The sequence below is a fragment of the Lepisosteus oculatus genome, chromosome 1, assembly GCF_040954835.1.
Source record: "Lepisosteus oculatus isolate fLepOcu1 chromosome 1, fLepOcu1.hap2, whole genome shotgun sequence".
NCBI classification, from domain to species: domain Eukaryota; kingdom Metazoa; phylum Chordata; class Actinopteri; order Semionotiformes; family Lepisosteidae; genus Lepisosteus; species Lepisosteus oculatus.
The window spans coordinates 27141793-27169645 of record NC_090696.1 but is presented as its reverse complement, the minus strand read 5'-3'; the positions used below and the strand labels follow the sequence as shown (position 1 = coordinate 27169645).

The 27853-nt window shown below is 42.3% G+C and overlaps 1 protein-coding gene across 3 annotated transcripts; it reads left to right on the top strand.

The window, feature by feature from the left end:
• Positions 1–27853, top strand: smad1 (SMAD family member 1). Of its 3 annotated transcripts, none has more exons than XM_006629496.3 (7): positions 10–258; positions 13003–13574; positions 19640–19900; positions 20133–20255; positions 22740–22961; positions 23773–24029; positions 26435–27853. In XM_006629496.3, exons 2-7 carry the CDS (start codon positions 13175–13177, stop codon positions 26576–26578), a joined length of 1407 nt encoding a protein of 468 aa, XP_006629559.1. In that variant the 5' UTR covers positions 10–258; positions 13003–13174; the 3' UTR covers positions 26579–27853. The 3 variants fall into 3 exon arrangements, with proteins under 3 accessions (XP_069044917.1, XP_006629559.1, XP_069044908.1); XM_069188807.1 differs by lacking the exon at positions 10–258 and adding an exon at positions 2353–2389; XM_069188816.1 differs by lacking the exon at positions 19640–19900 and having other exon boundaries at positions 1–258.

The window sequence follows — 27853 nt, the reverse complement described above, 5'->3', positions numbered from 1 at the left end:
TTTTCCCCGGTGAGCGGGGCGGGTTATTTTGAGACGGCCCCTAGCCGCGCAGCCCCGCGGCATGATACAGAGCGCGGCGCGGAGGGTGCGGTGGTCCTCGACTCGCTGACGCCAGGGACGCGAGATCAATCCAGGCAGCGGTGCGCGCGAGCTGCGCGGCGGCAGAAGTTTCGCTCTTCCCAGTGTCGGAGCTGAAGAGCCGCGGACGGGCGGCCGGTGGAGACGCGGAAAACTTTTCTCTCTCTTTTTTTGTTTAACGTGAGTGGCTTTGTTTTTTTTTTGGTGGATTCTGCTTTTTAGTTGGCTTTTAGATTTAACCCCTGTTAATAAATGTGTGTTTTTCGCTTGTCTCTCTCTGAAACGAGAGCTCGTACCTTTATTCTCAGGTTTGCCAGTAACTGCGTTTTAAACCCGTGTCATCCGTTTGTTTTGAAGTGCCGTTCGCCAGCCGACATGCTGCTTTTAAAATTGGTGTATTGGTACAGGGGCAGCGGTCGTGTGTTATTATGTGAAGTTGTCAGATGTTGAAATGTGTTGCCGTTAAAGGTTTAGTTTGCTGTATTTAGCGTGCTGGGGTCTGTATTAGACGACAGCCCGAAACGTTGTCACCCCCTTTTTCCTCGTTTGAAAACTGGAATTGAGTCTTTGGGTGATGTTTTTTTCGGTAGTTCTGTGGTATTCAAATGTGTGATTAGCTAGATTTTGTTAGCCAAGCTGATGAAAAGTTCATTCTAACTGTAAAAGGGTTAAGGGTGATTCTTCATTTGGATTGACACACGAGTTTCTCGGCTCATTAAAATCTTTCAGAACATTTTCAAAAAGTGTGTGTGTGGGGTGGGGTGACAATGCAGACAAGCAAATGAAGACTCCTATGAATGCTCTGTAGATTTAGTTTAGTGTAGTATGGACCTGTCAGAAGCGATGTCTGAACGTTTCCATTGTCGTCTTGGTGCCTTGACGTCATTACCCGGTCGGGATCCGGGCGAACTCGCCCTGTTTCCCGGAGCTCGAGTGGGCTCGGACGCGCTTCCAAGCGCTCGTGGACTTCGCGTGAAAGGGACACGGAGCCGCCGTCCGTGCAATTCGATGCCGTTTAAGATCGTTAAAAAACAAAACAAAACCCGGGCACTTGGAATTGGGGAAAAAAAAAAAGAAATCGCGAAGAGGAAAGGGCTTTGATCATCTCGCCCAGCCTGGGTGTGAGCGCAGGGGTCCCCGCTCCGGCACGAGACGCTTCGGGGATGCTCTTGGACGCACAAAGACCCGGGAACACATCTCGCTGTCTTCGGGGAGAGATCGGATGACCCAGAGGGCAGGCATTCGTCCTTGCGTTTGATTTGATTCTTTGCTGTACATCTTTGACGTCTGGGAGCGCTTTTTTTTTTTAGCGGCAGCTCTCTCTCTGTCGAGGAGTAAAAGCAAATCTGCAGGTACACTGTGGGGGGAAAAAGACTTGCAGACCCTTTTTATGTTTTCCAATAGTTCAGATACGTTCGCTGCATCATTTTAGCACCCCTTGAAGGATTAAATAACCATTGATTTTACGTTTTTCTGACTTCCCTTAAGTTTTTGTTTACCTGCGCGCTTTGCTGTATTCGCCCCTTTTCTATTAGGGTGATCTCTCTGGGTTGATGATGGTGATCAGTTGGAGTGATTTTCCAGATTGTTCCGGTTGAGTTTCTGGGGAGTGTGTGGGAAAGGCGGCCTGCAGGTGGTTTTGTGCCCAGATTGCGGAGTTCACGGCGGTGCTGTGGATTCTGAATGTCAACTCCGAAACCAGAGTGCAGAACCTTCCTACATACTGCGAACGTTTCTGCGTGCTCAAAAATGTTTCTCTTCAATTAAACTTTGTCATTAAACTTACACAGGTGCATAGTATAATGAAAAGTGTTTCTCATTAGTCACTCAGGTGCAGTATATAAATAGGACAGAAGATAAGACAATAGACAGTTACACAATAGCAATAACAGTAACATGTAATAACATAACATAAATAACATGTAATCAAAACTGTGCAAAATTCCGCAAACATAAAATCTAACAGGACAAAAACAGTGCAAGGTAATTTTTGGAACAGTGCAAAAATAGTATGGTTAATAATAGTATGGTTAATTAATAAATATTAAATATTATTATGACCGGTACAGTTTTACTGGGCTATCGAGGGGACAGTACAATTTCGGCTTACATGTGTGTGTAGTGGTGTAGGAGTACAGTGGTTGTGGGTACAGGAAGATGTTAGGAGAGATCATAATATGGTGGGAGGGAGTGGGGGCGTCACCAACTTGACAGCTCTGGGGAAGAAGCTATTTTGGAGTCTAGTTGTGTGCGACTGGATTGACCGGAACCTCCTGCCAGATGGTAGGGGAACAAACAAGTTATGACTGGGGTGAGTGGGGTCAGGCATAATTTTGGTGGCTTTTTACAGACTCCTGGTGTTGTAGATTTCCTGGATGAATGGTAAGACACTGCTGATGATGTGTTGGGCAGTTTTGACCACTCGCTGTAGTGCCTTACGGTCGGATGCGGTGCAGTTGCCGTACCAGACTGTGATGCAGCTGGTCAGTATGCTCTCCACCGTACATCTGTAGAAGTTGGTGAGGATCTGTGGATGTACAGCCGCTGTTGTGCCTTCTTGATGAGACTGGAGGTGTTCAGTGTCCATGTAAGGTCCTTAGAGATGTGAACACCTCTCTTTGATGTATGTGAAAAGGATTTCAGCCCTCATTCAGGAAGGTGTTAACCTTTAAGGTTTCACGTGCTCTGCCCCCTTTTTCGTTCACAGTCGACTCCTTTTTTCTGTGATTTTCGCAAAACTATACAACAATGCATCCATTACGATCTTGTGTATGTAGAATACTTTAAATAGCGTTTCATAAAGTTCCGTTTTTCTCTTGGCGTGCTGTAAAGGCAGTATCGCAATTGCTTACTTGTAAAAATAGGAATTTGTCGAAATTATCCGATACAGTCTTAACACCTCTCGAGGATAACCTCATTTTTTTTTCCTTTGGAAGAGATACTTCAAGATTTATTGCTGGTCTAAGACCAGATTCAGTCGGAAGAGGTTTAATGCGAAATTTTATCCGTATACTTAAGTGCCCATGAAATGAAGTCAGTTCTGCATTTGTTTTATAGTGCTGAGAGTGCATGATGTGCTAGTGTACTGTAGTATTATGTAAAGCGTCATGGATGGCAAACCTGGCTTTCCTCAGTATCGGGATACTCATTACAGCTCAGTTGTAAAAGGTCTCGGAAGAAGGTGCTTTTTGAGGGTAACACACTAACCTAACTAACCTCAGTACCTTATGAGCTCAGACAGCAGGAAGAGCCATTTGGCTGAATGAATGACGGTTCCACTATTCCCCTCCTCCTTGCTTCAGTGCTACAGTCCACATCTAGGAGTACAGACTCGCTCCAGCCATCCCATTGCTAGTGGAACAGTGCTAATAATAATTCCTTACACTTATATACTGCGCTTTTCTGGACACTTTACATGGGTCATGGGGACTCCCCTCAGTGCTGAGGCAAATGTCAGGTTTCAGTCGCCAGCCTGTTCTTGGGGGTTGATGTGTTATTTTTCCCACAGTGCAGAGAAGATTTGGAAAGGATCGGCCGATGTTCTTGTTGTGGGTTGCAGGGTCGTATAATGATGTGCTTACAGTTTTAGCTCTTGTTATTGGTGCTTGCTTAGCTAGGCTCCATGTAAACACTTTCATAGCAGTGAGACAAATGGCGGAGAGGCAGCGTAACGCAAATCAGTTCTGTGGCTTAAACATGCTTCTAACATCTGCGCTTCTGCCTGATGGCAGAGAGAAGCTCATTTGTGCTGAGACTAATGGAGACACCATCAAGCCTTTATAAATATTGTAAGTTCTGTGTAATGCACGGTCCCCAGAGACACGCGAGAGAGCATCATTACTGCCTCCTCAACCTGCAGGAGATCCTAAATTGATTTACAGCTCAGAACTTGTGCAAAATGATACATGGGGATGGCATGGGGGTCAGCTTGTCAGAGTCGTATGATCTGAGCCCATTAGCTTAAGCTTTGGTCATTGGAGCACATGAACAGGCCAGGAAGTCACAAGCCTCTGGCAGGAGACTGTTTTTTTTTCCCTTGAAAAAGGAAGTAAGTCTTTGTGTAAATACAGAAAATATTTTTCTAAATATTTCGGTAAACTCGTTCTTCGTCACTGATGTCTGGGGTGTTGAACTGTGGTACTGCAGGGAATGTGTACACTGTTGTGTGAGAGGGGGAGTATCATTGTTGCTGATAACATAAATTAAATTTGCAGCCAAGTGTTTAATGACTTCCACAGAACAGTCATTACTGTGTAAGTACACTCGTCTTATTGTAAAGGGCCTGGAGTGGTATCTGGGGGGAGGAGGGAGGTTGTGCCCTATAATGGAATGATTTCCGTATCTGAAAGTTCAGAAGAGTTGTGGGTCTTGAATCTGTGGAGTGCTGCCTGTCCATGTCCACTGACGTGACAATGATGGAGATCGCGTTGCTGTTTTGAGGAAATCCTGATGAGTATGCTGGCTGGATGTCATGGAAGAATGTGGCAAAAACATAGACTCTCTTTGCCAGGTGAATTCAAATAGGTGCTTTTGTAAGGTAATTGTTTAGATGTGCATCTTGTATTTTTTTGTGGCTGGAGGATTGTACTTTTAAATATTCATTTGCACAGGGTAGCACGACAGTGCAGTTGTTAGCAGTGCTGCGACCCTGGGTTCAATTCCAAACCCGGGGTGCTGTCTGTGTGGAGTTTCATGTTCTTCCATGTCATTTCCTCCCGTAGTCCACAGACATACTTAAAGGTTAATTGGCTTCTGTGAAATTGGCCCTGGTGTGTGTGTGTGTGTTTGTGTCTGTGTGTGGCCTGTGATGGACAGGCATTCTAACGCGCCCAGCGCTTCTTGGGATAGACTAGGTCACCATGACCCTGAATTGGATGAGCAGGTATTGAAAGTGATGTGATTCATTGCAAGCAGTTTGAGAGAATCCCCCTGAGCTATGTCCCATTGTTTCGCAGACCTCAGTTAGTCACTGACTGGTATTTCAGGTCAACAGTTGTAGGAGACCTGTCAGCCCTTTAAGGTCCACCTGCACATCTGTTGGTGTATATCATGTGAGGGAAACCCAGGAAGCTCCTGCCGCTGTAGGGGTCCTCTTCGTTTACCTTTGTTAAGGTTAACCATAACGGATGCAGACAAAAATAAAAATTGACTCATTCATAGCTGAAAGCATTAAAAAATATACAGCTAGACATTCTAGGACAGGGAGTGGCAGATCTTGCACATTTTTTCAGCATCGATCTGTGAAACAGCTGATATCACTTATTGTTCAAATAATTATGTGTGTGATCTGGGATATTGCAGTTGTGCTCTGAAGTCTTCCCAGCAGAGACCTCAGGTAGTTAAACCAGGCACTTGTATCGGGCGCTTCTTTCTTTATTGCCCTGTGAACCCCCAGGCGATTAAAAGACAGGTGAGAAATATCTGTGTGCCTGCAGTGCGTTTGCAAGGTTGTCAGGCATTTTAAACGGATTACCAGCCTTCGACTTGCTGAGTAGAGCAGAGTAAAGTGGCCGTACCGTTTGAAGAGCACTTGCATGTCAGGGGTCGGTTCCGTCTCTGGCGTGTGTGGCGGGTGACCACGCCTCTCTAGTCTGTTCGTTGGCAAGTAGGTGGCGCCTGGGCTGGGGATAAAAGCTCTCTGGCTCGATCCTGAAGCCTGCAAAGGAGAACGCTCGTTGCAGTTCGGTTTTCCTTTTACACCGATGGCATTTTAATGCCATAGGATTCAAACCCCATTAGTGATGGCATACTGTGATGGTGGAGTGTTCACTTCAAATTCGCTGGGATGAAATGTATTTTTATCTTCTCCTGTTCTTCTTTGATGATAAAGTGCTTTGTGGAACGGCTACAAAACGGACAGACGGTTGATTTCAGATGGTGCATAGATCTGATATGCTTAAGTGTTTTCCATGGAAACTCTGTTAACCCTAATAGCCTTCCTTTCCGAGGTTAATGAGGGCACGTGGTGCTGCAGCCTAGAAGCAAATGTCAATGCAAAGACAGACTCCTCTGCCCCTGGCAGTAATCGTACAGCTGGAACGATGGTTTTCTCCCAGCTGAATGGTACCAGTTGGATGTCATGACAAATCAGTTGTAATTCAGCATCCAAGGTAAAATGGTATCTATATTAAAAGAGGAAGCTCAGAAAAGTTGTTCATGCCAAGATAGTCTACCAGATAATATAATGAATGAGCACTTTCCCCGCCCACTTTTCCTTATTTGGATTTCCTATTAAGGATGTTTATGTTTCAAACTCTTTTAGTCAAAGTGAGTTTTTCCATTTTACAAATAGCCTTGTTTTACAAATAGCCTTTATTTCACCACTTCTTGAAACTTCCAATAAACATGATGCAAATATTTTAATGGTGTAGTATATTTTCTTCTACCACAGAAACCTGAGTGTATGGCCATATGTGTAGATGTCATCGAAAGTTGACACACTTGAGGTGATTCAAGACACAATAACGTAAGCAGTAAGACGACACTCACTGTGTAATGTCTCATCAGTTAACTAATTTTAACCTTTCTACTTAGTCTGAACATTTAGTGGTGATCTTGCAACTGATATATTGTGTAGTGCTCGCAGGCATGGCAGTAAATTAAGACCAGTTCAGAAGTGAGCTCATTTGATGTGTAGGCCAAGCTGTTGAACCAGAGGTGTACCAGCTCTTTTGAGCACACTAAATCTTTGACCTGTTGCAGAGACCTGTGCGCACTGACTTTATGTTCTTAAGTTTCACCTCTTGCATTAGTACCCTTTCCCATTCTTGTGTTCCATATGGTCTTCTGCAAATCAGTTTGAATTTGTCTTTGGGTGTAGGCTATATTGAGCTATATATCTGCTTCTGGACGTGCCTAAGTGTCATTCCATAACAAATTGAAAGCCACTGAATGAAGTGCTATCTCACTAATTAATGGACTCCATGAGTTATAGTTTAAAATTCATCCTGACGTACCTAGCTTTCATAAGTTATAGAGGGTCGGAGCTTTAAATAATGAGTAGGCACTGATTAAATTGCTATATCTACAGACTCAACGGTATTTGAGCCAAAGATATTTCTTCTCCTTTTTTTTTAAAGTTGATTTTAGCTCTCTACTTAGTTATTCCAGTTCCCGTTTCATCTCATTAATAGTGGTTGTCCTTAGACTCAGTTTGTGGGAAAATTCTTTTGGAATCTGAAAATTAAACTTGAGGAAATTAAATGAGATGTCAGATGTATTTTTTTATATGTCAGAAAATGAGAAAAATGTATCATTTTCTCACCAGCTTCAGTTACCTTTTGTGATCTTTTGTCTACATCAGTGTTGCTGCGGCTGTTTTTTTAGCTGGACTTAAATTGTGTTCAAAAACAGATTTTTTGCGTAAATGTCCAGCTTGTTTCTCTGGGACATGGTACTAGAATGATATTCCTCCATGGTTATTTGAATTTGGTATATTAATCAGCATGTTCCTTACACTGTTCTTTAAGAAGCTGTAAGCAGAAATCAGACACCTGTGTGTTTTGTTTGCAGAGGTGTTATAGAAAGAGTGGAGAACATTTCCTATTTCCAAAGCTGAAGCAGTATTAGAATGTTTATACTGTAAACTCATCTAGTATCTGCTGTGGAAGAATTGGGTATTTAGCCAGCATTCCTTGCACATCAACTGTCTTTGAATGTTGAATGCTGGTGTTTTTTTAAAATCACCTGTAGTTAAGCACCATTTAAAGTTACTGTGGTGTTATTGTTAAAGTGTAACGAATTGTGAAGTTATTAAGAAAACACACATCATATTTATGACATCTGTTTTTTATTGATGTCTAAAAAAGTTTTTTTATATTTCCCACACTTGTTTTCAGATTGGCTGAAAGGCATTGCAAAATGTCATTAAAGTCAAAAGACATGTCACTGAAGACATTTTCATGTAAAAACATACTTTCCCCTTATCACCAATTTAAGAGAAAATGTTGCATTTACCATTGAAACTTTCAAGTGATTTTTTTTTTTAGAATGTGGTTTAATAACATTCTCAAAATATATTGGAGATTGCTATCTATTGTATATGTAAGCTATGTCTCTGGTTCTGGTACTGACACACATTCAACAGATGTATGTTTTCCCTCCCTGGCTGTGTGCACTATCATAGTGAACAGGCTCTTGTGCGCATGTTTCCATTAGATGGACTGTTTCTCAAAAGTTCTTAAAGCAGATGTTTGGGTTGTTGCTGTTCTTAGACATTACATTGACAATTAGGCTTTTTCAAATGACTTGGCCTAGAGTCTGGGAGCTGAGAGATTAATTAACCTGCAGAGAGGAAGAACAGCCGCGGAGAAAGGGAGACACAGGGTTCGAAAGGCATCTGATCAGTCTGCGCGATGTATTTTGAGGGGAAAGCTGCGTTTCCTGTGGCACTCACAGAACAGGAGTGGGGTCCACTATAGCAGGACTCTCGTCGAGTGTTTACAGTGGCGTTGAAAGTTTCGGCTTAGGATGAAGGATGGATTGTATTCAGTTTCATATTTAATACTCTTCACACACTGGCAAACAGCTGCGCTTATCTTCAAACACATTTGGGGGTTGGTTTCAGGGAACAGATACAGCCAGGTTAAAAGGCTGAAGCCTCTGCAAGTTCAGATGTCTCTCTACAACACGCGCAAAACACACGCACAGGAGAGGCAGGCAGGCACGCAAGGATGATAAAAGGATTTTAACAAGAATGTTCTCTCACTGACTGCCTTGTAATCTGTATCCTTGCAAGCGCTGATACGCTCACTGTACTGGAGTGCCATACCAAGAACAAGGACAGCGGTGGGAGGAGAATGAAAATGTTTTTGACACAGTTACCTAGCCAGGGTCAGGTTCAGAATGTTGCTGAGCTGATCAAAAGTGTGGGGGGAAAACCAAAAGTACTTGCCGAAAATAACAGCTGATAATGAACCAAAGTACGGCCAGTACTGTTTTTTTTTTCTGGTTTTGGGTTCAACTAAATTGAAACACAAACATGGCAGTCAGACTAGCTGGGAAACAAGCTTTCCTTGATTTGTGCGATGGGTGAGTTGTCTACACAGTGCAGCTTGGGTGGAGTGTCATTATTCTGCCTACACTGTTAGTATTTGGAGCAGAGCAGCTCTGGAGGCCTCCAAATAGCATACTTGTTGGTATGGGTAAGCTCTGAGTGGCCTGGGGAGAACTGTGTCACACAGTGTCTTGTACAGGTGGCGTAGTTGAAGGACGCTGTGAATAACGCTGCGGGGTTGCTGTAAATTAGGGTGCTCAAATGCTCTTACTTTGGGTTCTGATAAAAGTAACACAGCCCGTCAATGTGCCTGTTATACATGTATTTTGGGGGCGTTGGCAAACCCAGTAAGCGCTTGGCCCCTGGGCCAGGGTGAGAGGAGTATCTCTGTGCAGTGGCAGACATTTGATCTGAATGTTGGCCTGTATTGTCAGAATGCAGCAGTGGGTCACGTGGAGCCGCGTGATACACCGAGACACAACTGGATCCTACCAGCAGCCAGAAAATTAGAAGAACGGCCGTTAATGACTTTGAAAGATCAGCAATTCACTTTGTGGGAAATATAGTCCCATGAGAAATGTTTTCTTTTTACCCTAGATAATGTTTGGACAGGCTCTCTGCTTATTTTACAGGAGGTCCAGCTTTTGCGCCCCACATTGATCTGTCCGTCTGAGTTTATAGCCCATTGGATCAAGCCATTGGCAGGGAAAGGGAGGTAGAGTGTAGGCTTCAAAGGGGATTATTTCACATTTGAAAACGTGTCGTGGGATGTTTTTCAAATTAGAAAGAGACATCAACTTTGCCAAGATAGTGATCAACTGGAATTAGATGGTTCAAAGTGCTTCAGTTCTCACTGTACTTATTTCAAAATCCTTTTTAAAGTTCGTGATTTCTGCTGTCAGGTATTGCAAGCCATGTCTGTTTAAGGAAAATGTTATTTGCTTTTAATTCACAGTTAACGGATAATGTTGCTGCCAGAGAAGCCACTTTGGTACATCATATTTAAAATGTTTTTTTTTTCTGAAATCTGGGAGGTTAATGCGTATCCTCTGCTTTTGACCATTGCTCAAGTCCTCTGTGTTGTCTTGTTCGAGTTTATCGAGATCAAACAACTGGCCATGGCTTCTTTAAGGAAACATTTTAGTACTGTTAATTTAATCTGTTTCTCTTCTGACTGAACTGAATTGAAATTTTAATGTAGCTTAGGGAAGGTTGCGAGACAAGGGTTTTGTTGCATGTTCTGTAAGTCAGTAATAGTCAAACCTGGTTGAGCATTTTGAGGATTGTGAAAACATTGTGAAAAGTTTATGAACTTGCATTTCTATATGAAGCTTTTTTTTGCAGAATTTTCGGGGCTGCGTCACGTTTTTGGAAATTGGGGCTTTTGTCTGAAATAGTGTGTAATCAAAAGCTAACTGGATCACCCGTTTTAACTACATTTTTTCTTCTCCACCATGTGAACAGTTCATGGAAGTCAGGAAGAAATGTTCAGAATTGTTCTTGTTTAAAGGTGTGTCTTTTGTTGATTTTTTTTTCAGGAGCTGTTTTTAAAACCCTCCCCATCCACAGCTACATAACAGAAACAAAAATAAAAATACGACAATATCCTTTTACATTCGCAGATGAATTTGCTGTTGTTTTTCAGTGGATTGTATTATCTGCAGTGGGCAAAACCTAAGGCAGACGTGTGCAGCAGTGGACAGTGAAGCCAGTGTGGTCTAATCCAGACCCCTGGCTGCAGTTCCGCAGTGAAGGAGCGGGACTCCTCTCCTGCCCTTCTCCCCACGAAGGGGTTAAGAACGACGCGGATGAGCCGCGGCTCGGAGCGAGGAAGTGGCCAGGCGGTCTCAGGGAGGGTCCGATTGTTCCCCCAGCTCCTGCGGTCCACCTGTAGAGAGCTCGGAGCTGGCGGAGGGCAGGAAGTGACGGTGCTGCCGCAATAAAAAGAAATAAATCCCCTGCTCTTCCCAGAGGAGTTGGACAACAATGTGGAAAGGGGCATGGGCGTGCGTGCGGGCCTCTTGAAGGATATCTCCTGTAAAGATGTTTCCTTTGATGCTGCTCTTGGTTATGGATGTGTTTCCGTTGCAGAAGGTCCCCTGATTTTTAAATTAGCTGTAACAGTGGGAGTGGTGGGGGGGGCTAAATATAGGAGTAACTTTTAACTTTCCTGTGCCTGGGGTTCGTGATGTCGATGGCCTCCTCTCCAGTGTGTTGTAAACAGCACCTGTTTTTAAATAGAACATCTCCGTGTGCCTGCGGAGCTGGGCTTGTCTCGCCATAGATAGATAGAAACCGTAAGCTGATGTTTGGAGCTCAGCCCGACGAGTGACCGCGTAACAAAGAAGTTAAAATTAGAAACTGGAAAGAGGGAGATTTTAATTTGGTATTTTTCTATGAGATGTTGGGGAAAAAAAATCAGGTTTATAGTGATAACGTTCGGAGATGCTTCTCTGAGCGTTGTGGGCATAAAGTCAAATCGAATGCTTCAGGGATTCGTGTGTTTAAATGGAAAATTTCATTTTTTCCTGGTGACCATTTACTTTTGGTAAAATCAGATTTATTTGCTTTTTTCAGTTTGTGCCACAATGTTTTGCGGTAAGAGGTCTACCAACTGACTCCAAAGTAAAACGTTTATGATCCCAACTCTGAGTATCAGAATGATATGTGAAAGGTGGGGTCTCACTGTAGACTGAGGATGCTTCTAAACTTATTTTTTGATGACTTCTATAAATAGCATGAAGAAAGTAATATTTTTGTTCTAAAATAGTTTTTCATACTTTCGTGCACATCTGTGGTTGGTCTCAAATCTGTGGTTGAACACAACCTTCAGTACAAGTTTAATTTCACCTGACACTGGTTTTAAAGGAGAATTTGCGACTAAAAGAAGCTCAGGTCTCCCGAATGAAAATATATCCTTAGACGTATGAGCCAGGTTAAGCACACTGTAACCATAATTGCTAGTATAGAGGAGCTTCCGCATCCAAAAAAGACAAGTGACCACAGTGGAAGTGGTAAAAATGGTCCATATTAATTTCCTTTATTGCACATCTGGTATTTCCTTATTTGTAAGAATAGGTAATCATGTGGTCATTGTCAAAAGAGGAAAACTGAGCTCTGGAAATTTTAAAAAGCAGTGTTCATTTTAGTTCGGTTTGACTCTCAACTGCACATTGTGGAGGATCCCAAGCGATATCCAGCGTTTTGTTAATCATTCGCAAACTGTTGACGGTGATCACAGTATTGAGAAACCTATACATTTCACTGTGTTGGGATTTCCAGACGGAGGTGTCAGTAAAACTCCAGAGCGGGGGGGGGGTGTGGTATTATAATACCTCAAATTGTTTAGTTTTGTTTGGGAACAATATTAAAAATGAACGTAATTTTCATTTTGCACATTGCAGGTGGCCATGCAGCAATAAGTCTCGATTAAAATGTAATTGCATATCAAATTTGGTTAACGACAAATATTTTCTATATGCCTTCATAGTTCACCTTGGTAAAATGTGAAGTGCCCGAGAAATAATAATAGGTTTTGCAGTTCTGACATCCCTTCTTGTACCTTAAAACAGCCCGTTTAAAAGGCTGCTGGAGACGAGGAGGGGCCAAGCTCTGGTTTCCAGACCCTGGTGCTGTCGGGCTGCTGGCCTGTAGACTGTGCTGGCGCTGTACAAGCACGGCAGCAGTAACAGGCAGCTTGACCACCGTGACTTCAGCCCATCAGTTCCGAGAAGCTGCACTAAAATGACATCATTCCTCCCCGAGACCAGGATGTTCTGCCAATTGTAACTTTTGCTTCCTGAGCTGGGTTCCATTCCGGGTGGGCGTGCTACTGTTTTCACCCAAGACCATCAATGCTCTTTTTTTTTTGGACAGCATTCTTCCCGTGAGCGGCTGCTCATGATCAGCCCGGCTTCTGTGTTTTTCAGGTGCATCCAGCGGGCACAGGGTGCCTTCCTGAAGACGGAATCCGACTCCTGAGCCCCCGTTTTCCCCAGGCACGGAGCGGTCAGTCCCCTGAAGGACCGAGGGGGCCCCGTGGTTTCCAGACGCCTGCGGGCTGTGGGAGTGTGGTGGCGTCGGCAGCAGGCGGCAGGAGAGATGAACGTGACCAGCCTGTTCTCCTTCACCAGCCCGGCCGTGAAACGGCTGCTGGGCTGGAAGCAGGGGGACGAGGAGGAGAAGTGGGCCGAGAAGGCGGTGGACGCGCTGGTGAAGAAGCTGAAGAAGAAGAAGGGGGCCATGGAGGAGCTGGAGAAGGCGCTCAGCTGCCCCGGGCAGCCCAGCAACTGCGTCACCATCCCCCGCTCCCTGGACGGCCGCCTGCAGGTGTCTCACCGCAAGGGCCTGCCACACGTCATCTACTGCCGGGTGTGGCGCTGGCCCGACCTGCAGAGCCACCACGAGCTGAAGGCCCTGGAGTGCTGCGAGTACCCCTTCGGCTCCAAGCAGAAAGAGGTCTGCATCAACCCCTACCACTACAAGCGCGTGGACAGTCCCGGTAGGTGGCCGATGTCCTCCGAGAGGCTTTCGAGATGCGCGAGGGACCGGGTTCTGTCGCCCCACGGGCATTGGGGATACAGCGGCTCCACAAAGATGATCGACCATTCAAAATACAGAAGGGTTAGGGTTCCTGCCCTTCTAGACCTCAGTGAAAGATGTCCTCTTAGACAAGGGCTTGAGAATTGTAGCAGTTTTAAGACTAGAAATGTAATATTTCTGTCATACAGTGCAAAACCAGACTTCTGGTATGGTATGTTTAGTCAGATTGGTAGGTTTCTTAAATGTGGCATTGATGATTTAAGGTTAGGAGTGCATAATTATGTCAAAGTGTTTGGAAGATGCTCTCCTTGATCCCTTTTAAAATGTACATGAAGTGAAGTTTTTTGCTGTTTTGATGCTCTACTTTAAAATGATCAGACTGGGTAGATAAGAATTTTGCTCCTGTGTTTGCTTAAAACAAGAGATCAGAGAAGTGAGAGAGGGATTTTAGACCTTTAAAATGGGCAGTGTTCTGTGTGGAACTATGGATTCAGGGTAAATGCTCTGGTTGAAAAACAATTCATGATCAAACAGCTTAGTCGATGTTTGTTCCACAGGAGGTATTTTTTAAGTATTGCCTTTTTTGGGATTTTTATTTTGGGACAATAAACTTTATAACAGCAACGTATACAACTCTTTCAAAGAATAAAATTCTAGCAATACAATTAGAAGCATTACAATTTCCACAGTTCATGAATTAGTCTCAAATAATGACTGCCCATTATCAATCGATCCATCTGGGAAGTGGTTGTTGAGGCTGGAGTCAAGCAGTCCCTCCAAGCCTCCCGAAGTTACCACTTACTGTCGATATAACCTGTCCAGGCTCTGAGAGTGCAATAGTCTGGTTTTCCGCGGGAGCACAAAGAGACAGGTTTTGCGGTTTCCTCTTCAGCCCTTCTGCAGGGTCCCTTGTCTTCAGCTGAGCGTATGGCCTCTAAAACGGTACGTTGAGATCACACTGTGGCGGTGTGTTTGTAAAGTGGTCAGCACCGCTGCCCTGCAGACTGGGGCCCTGGGTTCAGTTCCAGACAGGGGGCGTGATCTGTGTGGAGCTCGTTCTCCCTGTGTTTGCGTGGGTTTGCTCTCGCAGTCCAGAAACATCCTGGTAGGTTCATTGGCTTCAGGGAACATGGGCCCTTAAATGAGTGTGTGTGTCCCGTCCAGGGTGTACCCTGTCTTGTGTGAGCCTGTTGCTTGCTGGGGTAGGCTCTGGCTCCCCCACGACGCTGAATAGGAAGATGCTGTTAGAAAATGGCTGGATAGACAGCGCTCTGTTCCACAATTAATACAGCACGTGAATCATTTACAGACCATTTTCTTTTTTTATTGAAATTATTGTTATAGAATACAGTGTAACATGGCCCACCATTAAATTATAATTTCAATCTTTTTTTTAATCACCAAAATACTTGGTTACCCAGCTGTCAAATTTGTGCCCATAAGCTGTTTATTATGAGACCTGTCATATCAGGACGTGCAGTTTCACAATTTTCAGTTTTTCTCAATTTTTCTCCAAATGTATGATTCATAATTGCAGGTGCTTTGTTTTATGACTTCTTTAACTTTCCTGCATTATGTGGGAAGTTTACATATAGTCCATAATAAGCACTCACTTTGTAAATAAGAATCGAGTTGGATCATGATCGGTACAGCAAGCTGGCAGTGCTGTTTTATATACCAAACGCAAGAGGAATCAATTGGAATGGTCAAGAAAAGCACCTTTTAAATATCATCAGATAAATGCTAGTGTATGTTCTTTTTAAAGTCTATCTAATACATTTTTAAATACATGCAGGTTAAATGTTTTTCTTGTATAATTCCCATATGAAAGGATTCATATGTTTTATGTACTTTTTTTACTTTGAGACCAGCATTTTTTAAATTCATTTCTTGCCTTTGAGTTTTTTTTCCTCGACTTTGCTAGTTTGCCTACTCATCTTTGTACTTCATCTTGCAGCTGAATTAAATCAAAAAGCTCGCCAAAAAGTAGCCTACGCAAGAATGAACATAATCGCGTTAGAAAACCTGGATTATCAGACCATGTGTTAGTATATCTTAATCCTCCTGATAAACTTTCTTTTCCCAGGAGTTGGGCAGATGTTTAATCCTTTTTGTCTTTGATATCCCAGTTCAGTCAACCAGGTGCTTATCTTTTGGAAACCAGATGTATGAGAAATGATTTTGTTTTACTGTTGGAAATCCTGCCACTTAGTAGTCGATTGTTTCTTTCAGTACAGTTAGAAACTAAGAGAGTGTACTGTGTGGGTACATTAATCCTAAATTAAAAGAAGTTTTCTTTTCCTAGGCAAGAAAGCCATCAAATGCTTTTTTGTTGAGTAAGCAGAAGAACGGGGTCAGCTGACAAGACAGAAACAGCTGCATTGAGAGAGCTGGGGAGGGGGTTCTTTAAGAGCGTGAGCAGGAAATTCCAGCCGTGGAGACTAAGAGCTTTGTCTTGGGCATGCTCTGTGCAGCAGGCTGCAGAGAACATGCTGCCGCTTTGAGGAAGAGCGAAGAGTGGAGTAGGAAGTTTGTCATCTGGCCTGCCTGCCCACACAATTGTAGGAAAGAGTGGTGCTCGGTTTACATTTTGTGTACTCTCCCAGATCTCAGCAAGACCCCCAGCACCTGCCTGTCTTTTAGCTCTTTCCTGCTGTCCTGTACAAAGAAAGCAAGGAGGAAAACGGTGATGCTTGGAGGCTCACATTACAAGAGCTGCACTGTGCGGGTACATGTGGAGTCTGGGAGTGTTTTGAACCAGCAAACTGATCAAAGCCTAACAGTGCCTAAGGTCCCTCTCTTGCCAGCCAAGAAACAAGGAAAAAAACAAACGAATCTTTCAAGGCCAGCAATTATAATTTTCCAGTGTTATGACTGGGAGATTTTTTTGTATAATTTATTCTTTTATAAATGGAAGGAAAACGGAGTGAAATCTTAAAGTTCTTCTTTAATAAAAAAACAAGTCCCTCTTTTTTAATGATTGTGGTCAGTGCCCATCTGATGCTGTTCGTCATCTGCCTTAACTCTTATAGACGTAGAAGATACTTTTCTGGGGGGGAAGAGTTAATTGAAGAGGAAGGTTCATTTCTAGTATTGTTAAGAAACTAGTCAAGTTTGCAGGCAATGCCGAAATATGAGGGTAGCTAACGTGGGAAATGCACAAAAAGTCAGGTAGATTTCAAGGTTGGGCAGTCCAGCAAATTATGTTTAGTGTTGACAATTGCAGAGCATTAGAGGCAAAGACATAAACTATGTCCAAAATGGGATATGCTGAGCTTGAAGAAATTACTTCTGCAAATATTTGATTGCTGACACATCGGTTAAATCTTCTAAATGCTATGGGGAAGCAACCAATGTAGGATACATAGTTAACAGCAGGTAATTCGGATCAATGGAGCTTATGTTAAAGTACTGCAATACACTAGTAAGACCTCATTTAGAACATTGAGTACAGTTTTGGTTACTATGTTACAAAAAATTGTTGCTGCTCTGGAATTAGTCCAGAGAAGAGCAACCAGGTACATTCAGTACCTTGGGCTTAAACAAACATCTTTTTTAGACATGGTAAAATCTTGAAGCTTTTTAGTCTTGCGCAGGGAAGACTACAGGGGATCCTGATGTAAAGATTCAAAATCCTCAAAGGCACTGACAGTCAGCCCAGCAGACCTCTTTCAGATCTGACAGTGGTGGGAGTCTAGAACAAGCTGTCCAGCCATGTTGTTGAAGCCGTCACCCTGGCTTCTTTTAATTAACAGCTGAATGGCATCTTCAGATTAGTTAACTACGAGAAACAGGATTAGATATGCTGAAAGTTAAAAATGAGAGGAAATCCTTACTCTGTTTTTATTTATGGCCACTGGGTGTTTTCAGGTGAGCGTTTTTACACTCTTCATTTTCTTTAGTATTTAACTGCCTAAGCATCCCAATTAGGTTGTAATGTTTGCTGTTTTGTGTTGCTGTGTGTGTGCGTTTGGGAGCCCTCAACAGCTGGAGCTAGAAGAGTGCTGTGTAGGCTCAGCGGTTCGGCCAGCAAGGCAGCCCTTTGTTTGCCACTGCTGTATGGGACACTACCCTGACCTGCACGTGCCCTGAAACCTCATACCACCTCCTGAGAGCCTCCAGCTGGAGCTGCAGAGAGAGACGCAATGCGGTCTTCATCGCTGACAGCACCAGGCCAGAGAGCCCTCGAATACGTCTCTGGAAGGAAGGTCCTATTCGGATCTGACCTTGAATAGGATTTTCATGTCACCCGATCTGTGATTTTTTAAAAAAATTGCTAAAAATGTGGACAACTTGTGCATTGTGGTAAAAAGTTAGTTGCATGGTGGAGTGCTAGCAGTTTAGACTTTCATCACTGCGTTTAGGGTGCTTCGCCAGTGTGAGCATGTGGTGGTTGTGTACCTAGTAAGCCCTGCATCCTAAGCAAAGTGGAGAGGAGCTCACTGGGATTTTCTTCTGCATACCGATTGCAAAAGTGAAACACTTGTATGAGGCTCTATGGCTGAGGATCTGCGCCTATGGCTGGAAGGTTGCCGGTTCATATCCCGCGGCCGGCAGAGGAATCCTACTCCGTTGGGCCCCCAAGCAAGGCCCTTAACCCCAACTGCTCCAGGGACGCCATGTAAATGGCTGACCCTGCGCTCTGACCCCAAGCTTCTCTCCCTGTCTGTGTGTCTTAGGGAGAGCAGGTTGGGGTATACGAAAATCCCTAATCCAAAAAATTGTATATGGTCAATAAAGTGATCTTATCTTATGACTGCGGAGTGCCACAAAATCAAAGAACCTCATCAGGTGAAGTAAATGTTCCCCCCTCAAAAAAACTCTTTTGTCATTTTTGTTCACAATAATTTCATTTATACATTTCCATTAGATTTGGAATGAATTGTTCCATGTCTTTAAAGGGTAATTTACCCTCTGTTGGACATGTTGTGAATTTGTTCAGTTAATACGGTTGTATAATATCCTACCACCCTCAACTAATTATTTTCCATAAAAATCCTAGTTTTCTATTGTAAGTTAAATGCTAATCTTTTCTCCCTGTGTGTCGACTCTTGGCACCTTGATTGTTACAGACATAATACACTACATAGACTGTAATCATTTACATACTGTAGCTTAACTCACCTTTGCTTTTTGCAAATGTGACTCGAGCACTTAAATTGGCATTGCATCTAGTAAAACAAGTCGTTTGTGATTCGTATTCTCCCATGCGCTACTCGAAATTGACAAAAGCCTTCACTCCATAGTATAGTAGCACTTTTTTTTTCTGAAAGGAGCAAAATCCCTGCCAGATAAGTTGCTAAAGCCTTTCAGGAAACATCAGGCAGGCACAGTTAGTAAAGTTATTTTTCAAGACCGTTTGAATTAAAACAGACAAGCCCTGACCTGTTTACAACTTTGAAGTTCAATTTTTTTTAGATCTCTTTCTTCATGAAAGGGAAATGCCTCAAAAACTTTTTCTCAGCTTCGTGCAATATATTTCACTTTTTTATTTGTAGAATGTTTTGCAGAAGTTTAAAAAAAAAACAAAAGAGAACACAATGAAGATGTTGTTTCAGAACAGATTTTTTGGCATGGAGGCAAAATGCCTTTGAAATAACAATGTATAAGCTGTAATTCCAAAAATTCAGAGCATCTGCTGCCAGCTCGGAGACAGGGACATTTTTAATGCAGTAATTAAAGCGCCCCGCTTGTCCTGGCTCAGATTCACACTCTTTCCAGCCAGCTGGTCTCAGGGGCTTATTGACACACAGACAATCTGAGGGAAGCGCTCCTGGGGTCACATACTGTATTGTATCAGAAGAGTGCATTTTGTTTTCTGTACAGCTCTGTATAAATAACACGTATATGCGTTTCTCTTCTCGGGAACGTTCCTGTTCCTGGATAAACCCGCCGCTTGTAATGCGTTTCCAGCACTCCTTCAGTGATGTTTAAAAGATCCCGTGCGCAATCGCGATGTAGTTTAACGGATGGCGTGAGTAATGGCTTAGTTATTGTTTTTGTCTCTCCCTCCCGGTCTTTCAGTGCTCCCCCCTGTCCTGGTACCCAGAAATAGCGAGTTCAACGCGAAGCACAGCCTCCTGCCGCGGTTCCGCAACCCGGTCCAGAACGAGCCCCACATGCCGCACAACGCCACCTTCCCCGACTCCTTCCCCCCGGCCAACAGCCACCCCTTCCCTCACTCCCCCAACAGCAGCTACCCGAACTCGCCGGGCAGCGGCAGCAGCGGCACCTTCCCGCACTCGCCGGGCAGCTCCGACCCCGGCAGCCCCTTCCAGATGCCAGGTGAGCGCGGGCCCTTCGCCCCTCTTCGCCCCTCAGCGGCACGCCTGGGCCACCTCCTGTCTGTCTTTCTCGAGCTCGTTTCTGATGCTGTGACTGGGGAGGCGGTGAGCTGCTGTACAGAACGTGGCCCGGCCTTGCAGTTCGGACGTGACCTGATGCTGGAGGCAATGGGCCGGCTGTAGTGTAAGGAGTACCTCCAATCTGAATGAACCGACTTTTCTTCTCCTTTCAGCTGAAACTCCGCCACCTGCGTACATGCCCCCCGAGGATCAGATGACGCAGGATTGCTCCCAGCCTATGGACACATCTAATTTACTGGTTCCTCCCCTGCCACTTGAAATCAACAACAGGCCAGGTAACCACAACAGAGCACTGGAAACAGGGCAGCGCTGCTGTGCTGAGCTGCACGCTTTTAGATCAGCGTAATTAAACTCGACTGGTGAGAAACAACAATCACAGAATGAAACAAAACCGGTTACTGGGTAGCTTCTGGTGTTACGCTGAGTAAAGCTGGGCTTCTGTTCTTGTTATGGTACTGTTTGTTAAAACCACAAGCGCTGTCCAGTTAGCGTGGTTCACCGCACCATTCAAACTAGGGCTAATGGCCTCCTGATGGACATGACTTGATGGCCCAGGTGTCTGCGATCTGGCGAGAGCCGACATGCTTGTCTTCAGTTAAGAATTCACTTGGAACTGCAAGATTTTCTGTACGTGTTGCATATCCTTTAAATATATTGCCACCAAAAAATGCTGTAGTTTTGATATTGGCCTTTACAAAATTGCATTAAAGTGATTGGAATTAATATTTCTCATTTCAAAATGAAAGTGAAATTGCAAACTGCGGAACCAATATTTTATTTAAGCATTATTCAGACAATATGTACATTAGAGGTATTATTTTAATTGAATTATACATTTAAGTGATGGAAATATGTTTGAATTAAAGTAACTGGGGTGATGTTTGAATAATTTCAGGATAAATGCCTAATGTTGAGGACAACATTGTTTTAGCTTTGTGTCTTAGTAGCTCTTAGAACATTTGGCTGATGCCAGCTTTGTACATAGTTAATAGTCTTGATTCCATAATTACAATTAATTAGATTAATTATATTGAATTAGACCTAAATAAAAAGGTTGTGTGCATATGTTTGCACCTCTACTGCTTTGCAAGCTAAATTAAGTGTGTTTAGGAACCATCGTAATATCAGACTTGACAAGATCCTTTCGTATATCATGGAGATCTGTGTTTGAAGTGTGTTCATCCCTATGGACACATGACCAGGGTCTGTTCACATGTTTGCACCTCTACTGCTTTGCAAGCTAAATTAAGTGTGTTTAGGAACCATCGTAATATCAGACTTGACAAGATCCTTTCGTATATCATGGAGATCTGTGTTTGAAGTGTGTTCATCCCTATGGACACATCACCAGGGTCTGTTCACAGACCGTGTGAAATGGCATGCTGAAAGATGCATTGCATTGAGTTAAAATGAGTCTTTTAAGCTAAAATGTCAAGGATGAAGTTTTTTTAATTTATTTTTTTAAATGAAAATGCTGTCTGTATGGATCATGACATGTTTACCCACATTATAACATTGAAAATTTTGCATTTTTGCATAAGAAGTGGGTAGTGGGCTTTTTTTCAGTGTCATACCTCCCCATTGTGGTGCATGCCTGTGTGAAAAGTTATGTTTAAACAATTATGCTGCAAACTGTTATATTCCTGTAAAATATGTCAACAAATTGCAGTCATGGGTATCAAAGGAACTTGCGCAAATGTTGAACTTGTTGGTGGAAGTTGGCTTCAGAGATTAGATTTAACAAGCTGCATCCTGTGTAGTACGGTAGTTTCCATTGTTGGCCTTTTCTGGGAATGGAGAGACAAAACACACCTGCTCACGATGCATTGTAAAGGATGTTTGCAAGAAATATGCACAAGATAAACATAATTTATTCTAGGACACTGGCCAACTGGCATCTCTTCTGTCAAACCAAAAAGTGGGCATCGTTTAGTCCTTGATATTTACTTAAAATATGCAAAATCTTTTTCAAAAGTTTAAGAACGGCTGATCTTTCTATGTTGCGCATTTGAGATCATAAGCGCAAACAAAAGTCACATACGAGAAGGGGCCATTTGGCTGAGCAGCTTGTTCCACACACCCACAGCTCCTTACTCCCTGTTCTGAGTCTTCTTCTGTTCTCTGGTACATGTTTCTCTGATTCTGAAGAGGCCTGATGGTTGTCTTTGTCAGTTTTTGTGACGATTTTGAAGGTTTAAATCCAGTCACCTTGTAGTCATTCTGTTCAAGACCAAAAATATTCTGTTTTTAGCTCATCAGTGCGGGACATTTCCTATAAACCTGGGGTGTATTTTAGAGAGACTTCACCATTTCAGATTATTGCTGATTGGATTCTAAAATCAGTATTGTAGAAAAACAAAGATATACTGACTCATTTTCCCTTTTTAATAGCTGTGTGCAAGACTTCACTGTTAATTTGATTCCTAATTTCTGTACTAAATGGCATTTAAAAAAAGTAATATTTAATATTTTAACATCCTCGATATTTTGTTTATTATTGCTTAAAGATGCATATGTCTTCTTTACAAAATGAGTAATTGTGAGTAAGGGTAAATCCTTTAATAGATTCAATAGTAAATTGAACTGCTAATTGAAGCAAAGGTGCGATAACTGGAAAGGAGCACAATTTTAGGAGTTGGGGAAGAGTTTTTTTAAAAACGGGGTGTAGAAAGGTTTACTGTAATTGTCGGGGCACTGTGGCCGTGACACAGGCTCTTTGTTACTTTCCGAAGCCCTTTGACTTTGTATTTCCTCTGCAGATGTTCAGCCAGTGGCCTATGAGGAGCCCAAACACTGGTGCTCTATTGTCTACTACGAGCTCAACAATCGCGTGGGAGAGGCCTTTCACGCCTCCTCCACAAGCGTGTTGGTGGACGGCTTCACTGATCCCTCGAACAACAGGAACCGGTTTTGCCTCGGGCTCCTATCCAACGTGAACCGCAACTCCACCATTGAGAACACTAGGCGGCACATTGGAAAAGGTACTTCAGCGAGGACGCCTCGTTTGATCACTTTATACACCGCTGTGCAACAGTCTCGGATGTTTTGAGCCCATCTATTATCTGTGAAACAGTTTTTACTGTCTTATCCAGAAAACTCTTTTTTGCAATGGTAATCCCAACACGTTTCTTAGTATAAAAAGTGTAGCCGTGTACCTTTGTGGATGTGTAGAGAGGAACACATGAAATTAATGAGGACAAGGAGTCAGTTAGATTTGGTTGGTGAATGTGAAGGATTATCTACCACAGTGCCTTATATTGATTGTTCACATACAGGTACACCTTGCATTGAGTTTTTGAAGATTCTGATCGATGTGAATTACAGATTGTTAAAGGGCAAGTTTGGCTACTTTACATCCAAAATAGTTATCATATTTATATCAGAGAAATGCACTAATGAGCAAAACTATGAGCTTTGAGCAAAACATTGATGCTCATAATATATTTATTGGAATTCCTAATTATTTCGAAGACTTTTATAGACCTGTAAAAACGCATGTTCAGTAGTCCCCTTTGATGTTATTCAGCCTTCAGTTCTTGCAGCAATAAAATTATAGTAGCAGCATCTCTTGGATATGTTAAGGACGAGAACTTGGAACAGCTGAGAAAACAAGCCAGTGGATTCTCTTATGAGTTTTTAATGGTCTAATTCTTTCAAAAAACCATGTTGCTGTGACTGTTTATTGAACTTTTTACACACCAGAAAATAAATATTGCTGCTAGGTAGTTGATCATAGCTGTGATGTCTTCTTTCACTGGGTTTCATTTTTTGGTATGCATTGTTTTTCCTTAGGAGTTCATCTGTATTACGTCGGAGGTGAAGTATATGCTGAGTGCCTCAGTGACAGCAGCATTTTTGTGCAGAGTCGAAACTGCAACTACCATCATGGTTTCCACCCAACCACAGTGTGCAAGATCCCCAGCGGCTGCAGCCTGAAGATTTTTAACAACCAGGAGTTTGCAGAACTCTTGGCCCAGTCTGTCAACCATGGCTTTGAGGCCGTCTACGAGCTCACGAAGATGTGCACCATTCGCATGAGCTTTGTGAAGGTAGGTTAGAAGCCTTGCAGTACAGGGAAAGCTAAAAAAAGAAAAGGTCAAGGCTCTGGTTTTACCCCTTTTGAAATCATTGTCTTTTATTCTGCGAATGTCCAAGGCTGAGCTATAGATTGTTTGAAAGGCACTGGTTAAAGGTGGTCTGCAGTGTCCTTAGAATACCCTCTTCTTTCAGACTGACACTGCTGAGCAGCTTGTGACTGGGTCTTGTAAATACAGCTTGGAGACTGAAGTACTTGACTCTTGATGACTCCTGGATTGTACAGTAGTGAGGCCATGTTATTTGTGCTGAATATCTTAACGGGTACTGGAATTTTTGTTCTCGGAATTTATTTACAATGTTCTCATGCCAAATTCACAAACAGTAAATAATGGAAACAAACTATCATTTCACCATTTGAAAGTTTAATCTACTTTCGTTTCATTTGTGCAATTTTATAAATAACAGAACCCCACGGTATTTATGCATAACTGAAATGTTTTGTGACATAACTGGATTTGTTTTTGTTGAAAGAAATGCAGTGCTAGCATGAGAGCTTATAAGATCTGCATATTTAGTTTCAAGTGGAATGTGTTGAAATACAGAAGTGTAAAATCAGCATAAACAACTAGTGGGTTTTCTTATGACAGTAAAAATTAATTTGCTCCTTTTTAACACAACCTGCTTTCTTAGTCTGGGGATTAGGGAACGTCTCCATTTACAATTACTTTTATTTTTATTAATACCTAAAGAACACAAACTTAGTTCATTTTTAAGTTAATGAACTGCTGTCTAAACAGTTGTCTCATATCACTATTTTGTAGTTGGGGTGATATACTGTAGATCTGAGTTTTGAAAACGCTGTTTGCATTTCTTAATACATCACATATCTTATTTATGTTAAAAGATAAGAACATTTTAAGTTGCTAAGTGCTCATTATAAAACACGTAAATTATGCGAAACCAATTAAATGAAGAGGGCAGTTTTATTTATAACAGTATGTCGTGTTCTGTTTTGGTCTCTACCCCACAAAAGGGTACTATAAAAAAACAGCCATCATTTTTCTAACTGCTTCTTCCAATTCAGGGTCATGGGGCAGCTGTGGAGTTTATCCCGGCAAGGCAGGGTACATCCACACAGCAGACTCACGGACAAACACAAACTCGCACCAGGCCCAGTTTTCCCAAAAACCAATTAACCTACCAATATGTTTTTGGACTGTGAATGAAAACTGGAGCACCTGGCAGTAACCCTGCAAACACGAGGAGAACATAAAGATTCCCTGCAGTTCATAAAACAGCTGGACAAATTCGTTTCATTTAGCTACTTGACTGCCAAATGAGCAAGTTGGGCTGTATTGCCTCTCTTTAGCAAATTCACTTGGGCACTACAGAAGAGTAGTCCATATATTCATGTCTTAAAGTGCTGTAAATTAATCCAAGAAGTATGATTTTTTTCCATTTTTGAGAAACATATCTTATTATTTTAATTGCTTTACAAATGTTTTTGAAACTTCTGGATCCGTGAATTTTATTACTCGCATATAGAACCCATCTAATGCCTCTTATTAACCAATTATAACTGCCTTCTGCTTTAAAATGAGGCTGACCTCCTACGTGCTTTTTAATGTTCTCTGACTGTTAATAATATTGCACCTGACTGGAATTCCGTGTTCACCTTCCTACAGGTATCAAGCACAATTTTCTTTTCTTGAGTACAGTGCTTACTTTTCTCCTGGACAAACCAATTTGAAATCTGTTTTAACCTAAGAATATCTTAATTTGTCTTTAATCCTTACACAAAATGCAGAAACAAAATATCTTGAGTCTTCTGCTCAAGTTGCACTTTTTCAGCACGTCCAGCGTGACTTGTTACATTATAAGACAGAATGTTTGTCGGTTTCTCCGGTCTGCTTTACCTTTGGACCATTTATCCAATATAAGAGAGTAGCAATGCATTTAAATTCCTTCACTGCATCAGAATTTGCCTTGCCTGTCAAGCGCGAAACTCTAACCATCAGTCATTCAACACTTTCTACCAAGATGAAAGGATCACCAGCGCACTGACCATTTCTTCTGCAACGTCCTTTGCTAAAATCATCCATGTTTATTGAATGTCTCTTCCAAAAGACTGAGCCAGTTTGAGGAAAAAACACTACTAGGAAGCGCTTATCCGAAGTACTGGCAATATAACTTGAAGCCATGGGAATTTTACCACTGTAAAGCCCTATATATATTCAGATTGAATGCGAGTTGAAATTGCTCTATTAAGTGACGATGGATAAAGATAAGATTAGTGGATAGATAAATGTTGGCTTTTTTATTTGTTTTGTACATAATGCAGTAAATGTTATTTGTTGTCTGCAGTTGCTTTTTTGGACTTTGGGCGGCTCAGTGACTATTTGTCGTTGTTTTCCAGGGCTGGGGAGCTGAATATCACCGTCAGGATGTCACGAGCACCCCGTGCTGGATTGAGGTTCATTTGCATGGTCCCCTGCAGTGGCTGGATAAAGTTCTCACGCAGATGGGATCCCCCCATAACCCCATTTCATCAGTGTCCTAGACAAAACTGCTTCCGTGCCTGACACAGTTGAAAACAAGTGTTGGATTTCAAAAGGCTGGGTTGGGTTTTTTTGGGGTGGTGGGGGGGGTACATTTTACTTGAAGGATGTCTGAATTGGGCACATTGCATAATGACATGGGGATGTGTGGGCAACTGGAAGATACTTGATCTTTGTGACCAACTGTAATAATCAGACCATCATACTCCTTACAAGTATCTACGCTGGTCTTGAGAATTTCTCTTTGTTCCTAGTTTACGTTGCAGTATTCCATTGTATACCCAAGCAGGTTAATGGGTTGTTACATTGATGATAAGGAGCTGGGGGAGGAGATGGAAGGTGACCAATTTAAAAATAATAATCAAATCTTAGTCCCTATTTTGTCAATTTATTAGCTTACTATTCTATTATGTCAATATTTGTAAAAATGTTTAGTGTAAAATCCCACCCACATAACTATGTTCTGTTGTAGGGTCAGAAAATTGCACAGATGGGGCTAGGAAATAACTTTGAAGAAGCCCCTTGGTTACTTGTGAAAACTGTCCCATTCAAGGGGACTCCCAATAAGGGGAGGCAGCGGTGTTGAACTCAGTGTTCATAATCTTTCTCTACTTGTGTAACAATCTTCCAAGTGTTCAATTGACTTAAAGTAGTGTTAGATTTATTCCACATTAGTCCTGCGAAAATCCTCTTGGAAATGTAGTTGGGCTAGGTTAGCATGCAGGGGGTTGCAGGTAGTTGATAATGTGATGACAGAAATGAGCACAGCTGCAGATGCCCCAACACACATCATACAGCTGATGTTCATTCCTGCAGTGACAATGCTTTTCATTTTTCATGCTGTTTTCCCTGAGTTGCAGCTCAGAGTGATTGCTAAGTGACTATCAAATCTAGTTCTGCTTGAGAGTTTGGTAGCCAAGTTTTTTAAAAAGATTTGAACAGACGGCTGTGATTATTTCTGCACAGAATAAATAGCAGCCCTATAAAATATCATTTTCAAAAGTGTAGATTTTTGATTGAATACTGTTTTTTATGCGTAGAAATCCCTGGCAACTTTTGAAATGCTGTACAAGACTGAATTAATTTTAACTTTTTGTATTTTAACTTTGAAAAGGTTTTCTTTCATGTAACTACACTTTTACAGAATGGTCCCCTGTATTTTTTGTTTTATTTTTTGTGTTTTGCTGTTTTTGCTGATTTAGTATTACCAGAAAGCAGTTTTATTCCATGAATATCAAGTCTCTACTGGAAGATTCAATAAAATGGTTTCATTACCA

What these genes read in the sequence shown, in the direction of transcription:
- smad1 (XM_006629496.3), top strand. Translation starts at nt 13,175, where the DNA reads ATGAACGTGACCAGCCTGTTCTCCTTCACCAGCCCGGCCGTGAAACGG. An exon ending in TGAAATCAACAACAGGCCAG is followed by an intron (nt 20,256 to 22,739) that starts GTAACCACAACA and finishes TTTCCTCTGCAG; the next exon opens with ATGTTCAGCCAGTGGCCTAT. An exon ending in TAGGCGGCACATTGGAAAAG is followed by an intron (nt 22,962 to 23,772) that starts GTACTTCAGCGA and finishes GTTTTTCCTTAG; the next exon opens with GAGTTCATCTGTATTACGTC.